Genomic DNA, 12,780 nt, shown 5'->3' on the forward strand with positions numbered 1-12,780 from the left:
ACTGCAGTAAAGATACAGAACTGTCCCATTACCGCAGGTGTCTCCTGTCTGCTGCCTTCTATAGTCATGTTCTCTCTCCTACCCCAGGCCCTAGCCTCTGGCAACCACTAATCCGTCTCTATTTCTATAATTTTAATTTTGGGAATGTCAAATAAGTGAAACCATTCCATTTGTGATTTTTGGAGATTGGCCTACTCCAGTCAACACAGTGCCCTTGATAACCACTCACGTAGTTGTATCAATAGTTTTTCCTTTTAATTGCGGACTGGCATTCCAGGGGATGGATGAATGTTTGTTTAAGCATTCACCTACGATAGGACATTTAGGTTGTTCCAAGTTTTTGGATGTTCCAAATAAAGCTGCTATGAATCATCATGTACAGGTTTTTTTTTTTTTGTATGGACATAAGTTTTCCTTTCTCTGGGCTAAATGCTCAGGAGTGCGGTTGCTGGGTTGCATAGTAAGCATATGTTTAGTTTTTTATGAAAGTGCTGAACTGTTTCCCGGAGTGGTTGTACCATTTCACATTCCCACCAGCAGTGAAGGAGAGATTCAGTATCTCCTTGTCAACCTTGTTGTCACTGTTTTTTATTTTAGCTGTTAGAATATGTGTGTACTGACAGCTCTTTGTGGCCTCAGGTTGTTTCCATTTTCTAAAGGCCTAGTGAGGTTGACTATCTTATTTGCCATAGGCATGTCTTCTTCAGTAAATGTGTCTGTAGGTCCATTCTATTTTCTTCTTGGTTTGGTTTTTTTTCTGGTGAAGTTTTAAGAGTTCTTTATATATTTCACTTGTGAGTCTTCCGTTAGGTGGGTAGTTTGCAAATATTTTCTTCCATTCTGGAGCTTGTCTTTTCATCCTCTAAGAGTTTTTCCACAGATCCAAAGTCTTTCATTTTGATGAAGTCCAACTGTGTGTTTTTTTTCTTTTGAGCACTGCACTTTGATTGTCACGTCTAAGAACTTTTCACCCAGCCCTGTGTCTCAAAGATTTTCTTCTGTAAGTTTTATAGTTTAACATTATTTAGATCCTTTTTGAGTTATTTTTGTACAAGGTGGGAAGTTTTGGTTTAGACTTATTTTTTGCCTATGTATATCCAAATGCTCCAGCACCATTGTTGAACTGCTTTTATGCCTGTGTCTCTGGTCAGTTGGCTGCACACGAGTGGGGCTTGTTGCCTGTATTGTCCCTTCGTCTGCCCTGCTAGTGCTACCCAGTCTGGAGAACTGTCTCGTTATCTAAGTCTTCAAATGGGGTAGGTTGATTCCTTGTATTTTATTCTTTTTCAAGATTTTCTTAGCCCTCTAGCTATTAGGCCTTTCCATAGACATTTTAGAATAATCTAGCCCAGTCTGTAAAATCTTTTCAGGGATTTTGATAGGAATTATGTTTTACCTGTATATTAACTTGGGGGAAATGACATGTTTACTGTGTTGAATCGTCTAGATCACGGTTTACCTCTCTCCATTTATTGAGAACTTTGACCTTTTTATCAGCATTTTGTAGTTTTCAGTACACAGGTCTTATACATGTTAGATGTATTCCTAAGTTTTTTTTTTTTTTCTTTTTCCTTCTTCATGTTTGTAACTGGTATTTTAAATTTTGGTTTCCACATGTTCATTGCTGGTGTATAGAACTAGAGTTGGATTTTGTGTTTGTCTTGTATCCTATAGCCTTGCTAAACTTACTGTTAGTGCCAAGAGTGTTTGTGTAGATTCCGTGTAATTTTCTACTTGGACAATCCTGTCATCTGCAAACAGTTTTATTTCTTTGTTTTATAGCCTGTATGCCTTTTCTTTTCTTTTTTTGCCTTATGGGTCTGTCTGGAACATGCACTATTATATGGAATAGCAGTGGCGAGTGTACCTTCTTGCTCCTTGTTCATAGTCCTAGAAAGCTTTCAGTATTTCACCATTAAGTATGATGTGAGCGATGGATTTTGTTTTTGTTTTTTTTTCCTAGATTGCTCATCTAAAACTATTGACAGTTCTCTTAATTAAAATCTATCTTGTATTGGGTTAGTGTTCATACAGACAATCCTGTCAGATTCAGAAGCACGATCTGGAGATGGAGGTTTCAGTGTCCTGTCATCATTGGGATTAAGGGAAGCCACACAGAAGGATGACGTTTCTGAAAAAGTCAAGGGACATGTGGTGTAGGTCTTTGAAAAATAAAGGAAAGGGACACCTTGGGGGAGAAAGACAGTTTTGGGAAGGAAAACTACTGTCCATCCTTTTAGGCAGGGGGAGGGGTAGGAGTGGAAGAGTGAAGTGGTGGTGGAGAGGATGACTTTTCCCCTTAGTTGGGAACGTGGGGTCATTTGAGTGGGGAGGCGACCGGGATTCAGATGAGGACTGAGAACGTGGGAGAATCGGTCGTGCTTTGGTGGAGAGATCAGTCACCGACAACGGAAGGTCAGTAGTCGCGCATTTGTACGGAATCCAGTGTCATGTTAGGACTGTCTGTCCGTGAGAGAGCCTGACCTGTCGCAGACTTGGCAGTGGAAGTGTGGCTGTGGGAGCTGGGGGTGGGGGGTGCCCAGGGCTGTGAACTGAGGAAAGAAGCTTGCAGCAGAGGAATCTGGGTGGAGCCGCCATTAGAAGTCATCTTTTCATGGCTGTGGTGTGCAGCTCACAGCTGTGGGTCCTCCACGCGCGCAGGGCGCAGGGACGAGTGGGAGCCGTCCTGCTGGTGCTCTTCTCCGTGGTACGCACCTTCTTCGGGAGCTGGGCGTCCATGCTCAGCACTGTCTACAGCCAAGAACTGGAAAAGTCCCTCTTGTGATGGTCTGGGGCCAAGCCAGAAACTGCACCAAGGTCTCCTTTGACAAACCAAAGCCCTTGCTCTTTGCTCTGTGGCCTGGGAAAAGTGCTAGGGTGAGGAGTTGTGCTCCAAAGAAGACTAATCCTGACTGGTGTCTGTAAGTGGATAAAGGCCGTTCTCGCCATCCTAAGGGGAACCCGGCATGAGGATCGCTGGAGTCGAGGAGGCTGAGAAGCTGTATCTGTGTGCGTGGAGAATCACTGAATGAATGCTACAGGAGCCGTCAGAGATGGCTGAAAACACAGAGGAAGTGGGCGTGGGTACTGACAGGCACAAACTCTGAGGACACGGACCGTTTAATGTTAATGGTGTGGACTCTAAAATTAGGGGGCTTGTGTGCTATGGAAGTGGTACTTAATCCGTGCTCCCAAAGAGTTGCCAACGGTTACGGACTTTTAATGTTAGGAGTCTTTTCATAGTGTTGAAAACATTGTTGAATTTATTTTTTGAAAGTTTTATTTATTTAAGTAATCCCCACACTCAACATGGATCTTGAACTCACGATCCCGAGATCAAGAATCACACGCTTTTTTCTTTTTTTTAAGATTTATTTATTTATTTATTTATTTGAGAGAGAGAATGAGATAGAGAGCATGAGAGGGGAGAGGGTCAGAGGGAGAAGCAGACTCCCTGCTGAGCAGGGAGCCCAATGTGGGACTCGATCCCGGGACTCCAGGATCACGACCCGAGCTGAAGGCAGTCGCCCAACCAACTGAGCCACCCAGGTGCCCAAGAATCACACGCTTTTCTGACTGAGCCAGCCAGTTGCCCCCATTGTGGAATTAATTATTTTTGGTCTTTTATAGCACTTTGTTTTTACCAAATGGAACATAGACAAATTTTGGATTTTATTTGTAATATGTTACTTTTTTTAAAGGAAAATGTTAATATTCCAGATGTAGATGTTAGCAAAACTCCCATGTCTGGGGGACATTAAAACAATAAAACATAATAGATGTGTATATAAACTCTTTATCTCTGTAAGTGGTGATCGTGTAGAAAACACTAACTGAACCGTGTTGGTGGGTTCTAATCAGTCTGTATGGCACTGACGTGTGTCTTTTTTGCTATACGGAATAAGCAGTGATCCGGGATATTGTCGGCGCGCTTCTTGTTCAGTGCTATCTGCCATACTGAGAAATTACTGTTTAAATTAAAAACTGCACCTTGGGTGCCTGGGTGGCTCAGTCGGTTAAGCGTCTGCCTTCGGCTCAGGTCATGCTCCCAGGGTCCTGGGATCGAGTCCTGCATCGGGCTCCCTGCTCGGCGGGGAGTCTGCTTCTCCCTCTGACCCTCCCCCCTCTCATGCTCTCTCTCATTCTTTCTCTCTCAAATAAATAAATAAAATCTTTAAAAATAAATAAATAAAAACTGCACCTTACACAACAAAATTGTACATCTAACAACTTGGATTCGTTTTATTTTCTTCATTTCTTACAGATTTTTATTTTTGAGTATTTGTTACTTTTTTCCCCCTAAATGTTAGGCATTATAAAATACAGTGTTTATTAACATTATTAGGTGTTGGATCAATGAATAGGAGATACATAAAATTACTTAGTTTAATTGCAGGAGGAAATGTTGGTGAATATTGCAATAAAGGTAGGTAGCAAATAACAATAATGAGTTGTAAGTATTTCAGTGTATTTCTGTTTGTAGACTCCGACTAGTGAGGCTTATTTTAAAATTATTCTTCCTAGTTTTAGCAACTGAGTGGGCTTTACTTTCTTCATGGCCTAAAAACCTCTTTCTCATTTTTATTATTTGGTAAAAATTGCAGCTCTGACACATTGAAATTTTACTGTAATCTGCCCTCTAAAACTTGGACTGTCCTTCCTGTGAGTTCCTGTGATGCACGTCGATACGCTAGTTCTCTGGGGCTGGTGGTGGTGTCTTTCTCATGAGACTTAGATTTCACTTCTTACCAAAAGTCACTTTGTCCCTTAGGAAAGTGGAGCCACTGAGGGCATTTTCATAGGAACAGTGGGCTGGATAGGTGGGGCGGGGGCGGGGGCGGGATGTCAAATACCGGAACTGTTCCTGTTCTTAGTGGGTCTCTACACTTTCAGGGAATCTGCAGCACATGTGCAGTGCAGAAGCGTGAGGAGATGCTAATCTTTTAAGAAGATAGTAGGCTGTGCTGCTCTTGGTAACCATGGGTACCTGTTGGATAGCATAAGTGTCTAAATTTGGTTGTGTTGGGAAGAAGGCTCTCTGAAGTTTGGGAGTTATATAACTATGGCTAGTTCAAGCTTTAGGAGACAGGATCTTGGTATATTAAAGATACTTTATTTAATATGAGAGTATTACTTTGATTATAGAGGCCTTTGTGAAAAGCTGCTAATCCTACAATGTTGTAAGGAAGAATACACTTTGTGCAATATTGGATTTAGTGTCACTTTGCCTTGATGATGGCAGGTGACTTATATATAAATGGGGAGTGTCCCCTGAGTGATCACACATTTAGAAAATGCTCCGTCTGCATGGAAGTATTATCAGCTGCGGCTGCTGGTTATTTTCTCCCACCCTCTCTGAGGTTCTCCTTTTCCGTATCAGTATTTACCAGTATATTTTACTAAAGAATTGTCCATAATTTTATTTTCCTGCTTAGCTCTACAAGTTAGTAAGGCTTAAATTTACTTTTTGGGTTACAGATTTTGTTTTGTTTTGTTTTAAATGTTTGGTGTTTATGCCCTTTACTCTTTGCATTCAAGTCACCTGTCTTCCTTTCTGGTCCTGCTTTCTGTCTGCATCATCCAGTGGCAATTCTGGTGGTGCTCCAGGCTTGTAAAACCTCAAGCGTTGTATTCATTTAATTTTGTGAAATAGCGTGTGATTTGATTATGGCTAACGACAACTTGCTTCTGTGCCTGCATAAGGAAATAATTAGTAATAACACTTTTGTTTCTTGATAGTTCTTAGTAGCAAAGTGTTACAGATAGTTGAGTTACATCTCGGAAGTCTGGGGATCTTGGGGTTTTTTTTTCCCTCTACCAGGTTGTAGAGAAAAAAGTAGTAAACTGTTGAGGTATATGTTTTTTAGCCCCTGGTATTTAATTTAGAGTTTATAGCGTGGAAGGCTTTGGAACTTCGTGGGTCGTCGGTTGCAGGTACAACACACAGTGTGTTGTGTTGAGGTTTTTCTTCTGCCTGTGGTCTGCAGCGTTCATGTGACGCACAGAGTGGTTTTGCATTTCTAGAGCCTTTTGCCGTAAACTCAGTAAAATCCATGTTTCCTAAATTTTGTATTTATTTTTCACACACTTAATTTTGCCTGTCTTCTATTTCCTCTTAGATTTGTCTGACTTGTGTACATTAAACTGTCATATTAGGCAGTTAGGTGTTTCAGAACAAGAATTCGTATTTGCATACATCGCTGGACGATTTTCGCCGTCATTGCAGTGCTGAAGGCTTGTGTCTCATCTGCTGGACCTGCTGCGCTGTGCTTCCCACGGGCAGCCCTGCCCCTGACACTCCCGTGACGTGGGAATGGTCTAGATCTGTGGTGTCCACTGTGGGAGCCAGTGGCCAGGACGGCTCTCGAGCCCTTGAAATGTGGCTAATGTGACCGAGGAACTGGGCTTTTTATTGCACTTCATGTGAATTCGTAGGAAAATAGTCACGTGCGGCCGGTGGACGCTTCGCTGGGCAGCGCAGGCACGGACCCTTGTTGTGCCAGAAGGAGAGTTGGAGCCCTCGGAGTGTGACTCAGGGCGGCTGCGCGGTGCCGGCCGCGCCCCGCGGTGCGCCCCGCCCCCCAGCGCGCTCCGTCCCGTCACCCGCGCTCTCGCGCACGCGCACGCAGCCCCTCGAGCTGCTGGGCGCTCCTGTGGCGTCTGTGCCGTGCGTTTGCCGCGTTCTGACGGGCCCGGCCTGCCGTGGGGCGGCGTGAGCACTGCGCTGACGGGCAGCGCGCAGTCGGGCTCCGCTCTCCGCTCTGCCCCCGCCTGGTTGTCTCGTCTCAGAGAAATCATGTACCTTTCCGGCCTCCCGTTCCCGCCTGTGTAAAATGTGTGAGTCTCCCGTCGCTGTGGTGCCGCCGCAGGTGTCGGACTGATTACATCCCGAGGAGGGCAGAGCCCCTCCGAGCTCGCGCGGCGCGTCTGTCTGGTGCAACGGGACCGGAGGTGTTCGCGCCTCAGGAGAACGTGTTGTGTGCAACTAGTAAGAGGTTGGCGATTCAGAGCTACCGCCGGGAAGGACTGGGGAAGGAGCCCCTGGAGCGCTGGGCTGTGCGGGCTGGTGCTGCGGGGAGGGGTGCGTGTGGGGCCGCGAGGTCTGCCGGTGGCCAGGGGAGTCGTGCTGGAGGGAAGAAGGCTCGCTAGAAGCCTGACCTTGGTGCAGGCCGCGTGGTGAAAGCGACAGGAGGTGAGAAAGAGTGATTTGAAGCAGATTATATTGTATTTGAAGCCTTACTTAAGTTTTTGTTTCATTCAAGCATGAGCAAGATCACATATCCCTAATATTTTACTGAAATCTACTTAACCCTCCCCCCCCCCCCCCCCGCCGCCAACAAAAGGCAGTAAAGGCGGGAATACGTACTGTGGCAATCTTAAATCGCTTTAACAATATCCTGGTTTGTAACTGCTGGGATTTAAAAGTATCCTTTATGTGTGGAGGATGCTATCTGTTCTTAAAACTTGAAGTGGGATGGGTCCTAGGGGGGTGGTTTAGAACCGACCTGCTTGGCTGTGCCCCTGGCACTCAGGATTGCCATCCCAAGGGAGCTCCTCAAGGTAGCAGTGCTCCCAGTCCTGCAGGCGGGCGAGAGGTGGATGCCCACACCTGGAGGGCAGACTCCTGTCCTTCCGGACTGAAGATTTTCTGTGCACAGCTAAGAAATAGGCAGAGATTCAGTAGAGATACACCGATTTCAGTTTATAGGATGCCACCGTGGGTGCTATCCAAAGTAAGGCGACTTCTGAAGATTGATGTCAGTGTGATTGGAGTAAAGGGCTAGTGCGCCCTCCCCACCTGCCGTGGAAGACATGCAGTGATTTCAAGATGGAAGTCCTGATATGCCAACTTCATTTTATAATCACACCTCCTGAGACTGACATTGTCACACAAAATTTCATGTTAATTTTTCAGCTGAGTCTGTCACAGAGTGAAGTTCAGAGCTTCTGCCTTTTGCTGCTGGCTTGCTGTTGTAGCCCAGACTACACCTAGAAGATACAGTTCAACAACCTGCCTTCATAAGCCATTCTAGGTCTCCTTCTGCAGTTTGGAGATTTGAGCAAAGCCAAATTGTTAATGCTGAAGTTTAAATTCACGATTATTATTTTATGCTTAGTTTAGGCGATTTTGATACCTTTTCACCATTTTCTTAAGTATTTTGAGAAAAGTTTATTCCCTCTATCCAAACATAATGGTTTGGATGTCCAGGAAGTGGAAGCGTTTGTGCTGCTGGAGTCCTGACACTATGGCACATGGACGGACTGGAAGATAGCTTTGGCCCTATCCCCTTAAACATCAGTGTTCTTTCCCAATATTGAATGGAGCCGTAAGTCTTCATTTTATATGAATGCTACTAAAATAGTCCTCTTTAAGAGAGGAAAAGAGTGATTGCCTGAGAGAATTGATGTCCGAGGACCTTTGTCATCGGATCACTGAGCGGTGTATTGAGAATTGCAAACGACACGGCTCTCCTTTTCTCCTCATAGAAGAGCATTGATTGCTTCAGAAACTTAATGGTTTTGTCAGTGAGAGGGTCTAAACAGGGAAGATCATTTCCCTGAGGTTCTAGAAGTCATTATGCACTCATACAAGTCTCTTTCAGTGTTTTATGTCAAAGTTATGTCACTATAACCTATTTGAAGATAACCTTTACAGATTAACATTAGATATGCTTTCGGTGTCTGGTAAATACAGAAACAATCAGTATTGGCTCTAAATATGTAGCATTAATTTAAACATTTTTTAAAAAGCATATATAACGAGTGTCTTTTGTTTCATGCACTTGCTGTGATTGGCTGATAAATATTTGTCAAAGAAAGAGAGAACTGAAAGCTCGCACGGTGTGGCTTGGATATCCTGAAAAGTGTGAAGAAAAGCATCCCAGAAATTCTATAAAAAATCAAAAATACAATGTATTTACCTTTATACCTGGGGTAAGACTATTACATTCTTAAGAATGGGTTTCATATCAGAGATTGCTGGCTCCTTTTGTTTTCACTGTTTTTTTTTTTTTTTTAAATTTTTTTCCCGTTAATTGTGTCATGTCCAAATCAGTGACCTTTTGCTTTTGAACCATTCATGTTTCAAGTAGTTGTTAAATAATTCATGCGCACTTTTAATGGGTACATCATGAAGTTCAATGTGAGAAAATTTATAGTTTGACTTCAATCCTAGATAAATATATTTATATTATTGTAGAAATAATCAAGCCTAAATTAAATTAACAGAAAATAAGTCATAAGTTTTGTTTGCAGGTGAAGTGGAATGTTAAGTTTAAAGCCTGCCAAGGAACTTCATGATGAAAGTAAAATAATTTTTTATACAAACGTGACTCAGTAACAAAATATCTATAAGCATTGATAGATAATAGTTTCTACTTCACATTATAAATTTCAAGCCATGTTATGTTGTTATATCATTAGTTATCTTTAATTAGGTATTATGCTAGGTGTAAATAATGTAGTTTAAATATTTCATTACTTTTTTTGTTGCTAGTGGTATTTTTGGCTTAAGTTACAAAACTGAGTATGTATTTAGGGTGATTGACTAATTTTTGGTTTTTGTACATTTCCTATTTTATAGACCAATTTATTCGTCTTTCTAAAGGCAAAAGGAAGCTGGTACTGGTTATATTTCTATATCAAAGTTTCTGACACATTCTAGTTATTTGCTCTTACGCTCTTTACAAGAAAATGTCTTGGTAAAGTGAAATAAGGGCTGTTTTATTTTTCATGTTTTAATTTAAATAATCATGCTGATTTTATACTGGGCATTGATTGCCCTCACCACCCTCCCCCATCCATGTAGTAGTTGGTGAATGCTTCATATCTAATTAACTCTTTAGTAAAACACACAAAACTGTCTCCGTCATTAAAAGACAGCTCTTTTGTCAGGAAAATAAAATGTAAGCTGTCTTTCAGGCAGATAAATATTCTCATCTTTCTTGAATGAAGTTACTGTTTTCTTTAAATTTTAAATACTCGCAGATTGGCGAAGCATTGTACATTTTCCTAAAGGTCACAAAGTTCATTCGGTAGACAACAGAGTATTGATTACAGTGGCTTAAAGCCCACAGTGCAGCCTCACTCTGACCAGAGCAAATCCCTGCAGCCCACCGGGATGGGCTGTGTCCTGAGAGCACCTGTTGGTGTGGCTGCACCACTGTTACCGTGTGAATTCTCGTTCTTAAATTGTCTCTTAAATTAGGCTTTTCATCTAAAACGTAGTATTTTAGAAACATTTGGTAATTGCACAGTAGGAATTCTATGCCATTTTTAGCACAAATGGCAATTTTTGAATTGCTAATAGATATAATTTATGCTACCTGAGATTTTAAAGAAATCACTGAGGAGAAAGAGCTTTCTCTCCTGCTGAGATTAATTTATGAAATGACTCAAAACATCTTTAGACAGCAATTGAATATGATTATGAATAGAAACGTGTTATCATTGTAGCTGATTTTTGAGTTGCACAAACAGCTGTATGGTAATGTAGAAAACTTCATTATATAAAAACTGTGGTTCCAGACTCTTTAAGTCAACAATAAGTACTTAACCCATTGCTCTGCTCTTGTTAACATTTCCATACCCTCCAAGTTGCATATAAAATGGCATCCAAAGAGATTTTGATTTGGAAGTTGCAAGGTTGTAAGTTTAATTGCAATGATAGTGTGCCGTTTGAATTATTCTCATCTATAAACATGAAATTTGTTCCATTTTGATTTTCAATTTAAATTTAATAATTTGAGAATTTGTAAATAGAAGTCTATTAATATACTGGCTCTTGGGTTTTCTTCCTTAAAAATAACTCTATTTGAATTAAAAAACAAAAACAAAGTTGCAGGATTTGCATTCCTAAAATTTTGTTGAAGGATACTTCTTTTGTATTTGAAAATATTATTGCAGATCAACTGCCAAGAGATTTTAAAGAATATATAGGTCGCTGTCTTCCTGAATTGGTGTGCAATTCACATACTTTTTTATGTCATTATTTCTTATACTTCGAGAGAAGTAAATAGAGGAGATTAAGACAGTTTTTGTGAAGTCAAATTGTGTATGTTTTGCTTGTTCGCTCAGTTATTTTAAAGCTACCCAGATGTTCATGTTCAGAAACGTGGGTATTATATTTTATTTTTTACCGTTTCATAAATATAAGGTTAATAGAACTTTCCCATTGTAAGAGTTTGTGAGTTATCAAGATACACATTTGTGTGTATATAAATAATATATTTATTGACTTACATTGGGAAGATTTCGCTATCTCATTTGCTTTGATATACATACAGAGATTTACAGAGGAGTGTGCAAAACTGGAAATTGTATACAAGAAACTAAAAACTTTTAGAGGATGCTTTTAACATAATTGGAAGTTCTAATTGTTTTTTCAGTTTATTTTAAATATAATTTTAAATAAATATATATGTAATTTAGTTATTGGGAAGCCAGTATCAGAATTACTTAATTTACTGTAACTGAGGGCATATTGTCACTGTTTGATGGAAATATAGTTAGCTATTGTGCTGATTTAATTATTTAATTGAAGTTTTAAAGGTTGTCCTTGGAGAGATTGTGTTAATTTTTTCTTTTCCTTTTTAGGTTTTATATGAACAATTCAAGTTTTTCTTGAATCTCTATCCTGCTCGTAGTTTGTGCCAGCATTGAAAATAGGCTATCTCTACACCTACTGGGCTCCTCTGGTAAAAGAAAAGATTTTTGAAATTAAGTTAAATTATTAATATTTAGTATTTGGTTTTCAGAGTGGAGATGGTTGAGAGATAAATCGATCAGGTTTTCAGAAGCATGATACTGCTGCTGTGTACCATTGGACTTCGCTTACAGGGTTTTCCAGAGCTCTGCCACTGACCGACTTCGCAGCCTCGCCGGGGGTGTCGGGCCCTTGCGCTGCCTGTGCGTCTTGGCTCAGAGGCCACTGGGAGCCTTTGCTGGCGGGCATCGGGGGTGGTCTCCTTGGGGCATCCTGTACGTGCCCTGTGATACCAGGTCTGTCTCTCCAGCCCGGCTCCCCCATGCCTGTTGGCTTTGTTCCTCGCACCTTTCTTCCCCCGAAGGCAACTTCTGTTCTGCGTCTGAAATTCAGTTGTTACATCTAATAATTTTACTACTTATGTTTGTGTCACTAAAATAATAGTATTGTTTGCATGCTTTAAAAAATCTATATAAAGATTATCTTACTGTCCGTTTCCTGTTGTATCACGCTTTTTTGGCTTAACGTTGATTTCTAAAATGGATCCATGGTGACACATTCACTTTTCACTTCTCTGAAGTACTCCATTGAATGAACATGTCCATCTTTCCAGAAAAAGAGACTTTGAGGTTTCTTCTCATTTTTCACAGTTACAGACTTTGCTATAATGGTCACTGTGATTGTATGTTGTTCCCTGTGCACGTGAGCCGGAGACCCCTTAGGCTGTGTGCTTCCTGGAAGTCTGAGTGACAGACTGCTCCTTACTTTTCCCAGTTTCCAATAAAAGCAGTAGAGCATTACAGAAATTTTAGAGCATAGAGAAAATACTGGCTCATCCTAAAAACACAACTATAGTTACGATTTCAGTGTGTTTATTTCTGGCCACTTTGTCTACCCCCGGCTTCACGAGGTTGCCCTGAACCTCTTCAGTTTCACTCCCATCTTGGGTTAAAATTCACTTGAGCAGTGATAGTCTCAGAATTTAAGATCTTCTTAAAAATCTAAAGTAAAATGTGTTCATTTCTGTTTTGTTTTTGCATCTTTCCTATTAACTGTGATTTAAGTAGCTTTTAACC

The 12,780-nt window shown here is 41.1% G+C and overlaps 1 protein-coding gene across 9 annotated transcripts in view; it reads left to right on the top strand.

The window, feature by feature from the left end:
• Positions 1-12,780, top strand: part of LOC148161589 (putative phospholipid-transporting ATPase IIB) — a 53,244-nt gene that overhangs the window by 21,125 nt on the left and 19,339 nt on the right. For 2 of the 9 annotated variants that reach the window (XR_015767509.1, XR_015767510.1), the window contains exons 3-4: positions 8,817-8,934; positions 11,596-11,696. The exons of 3 other annotated variants lie outside the window; for them this stretch is intronic. Coding sequence is in view for 2 of the 6 variants with exons in the window: in XM_088020724.1 (XP_087876850.1) it covers positions 2,662-2,785 (124 nt within the window). In the remaining 4 variants the exon portion in view is untranslated. Of the gene's footprint in view, positions 1-1,151; positions 1,519-2,661; positions 2,801-8,816; positions 8,935-11,595; positions 11,697-12,780 lie in introns of those variants that run through there. 4 more of the 9 variants (XR_015767514.1, XR_015767511.1, XM_088020724.1 and 1 more) reach the window with 4 other exon arrangements.

The sequence above is a fragment of the Eumetopias jubatus genome, unplaced genomic scaffold, assembly GCF_037043125.1.
Source record: "Eumetopias jubatus isolate StellerSeaLion01/CBP00866 unplaced genomic scaffold, mEumJub1_p1.0 scaffold_122, whole genome shotgun sequence".
NCBI classification, from domain to species: domain Eukaryota; kingdom Metazoa; phylum Chordata; class Mammalia; order Carnivora; family Otariidae; genus Eumetopias; species Eumetopias jubatus.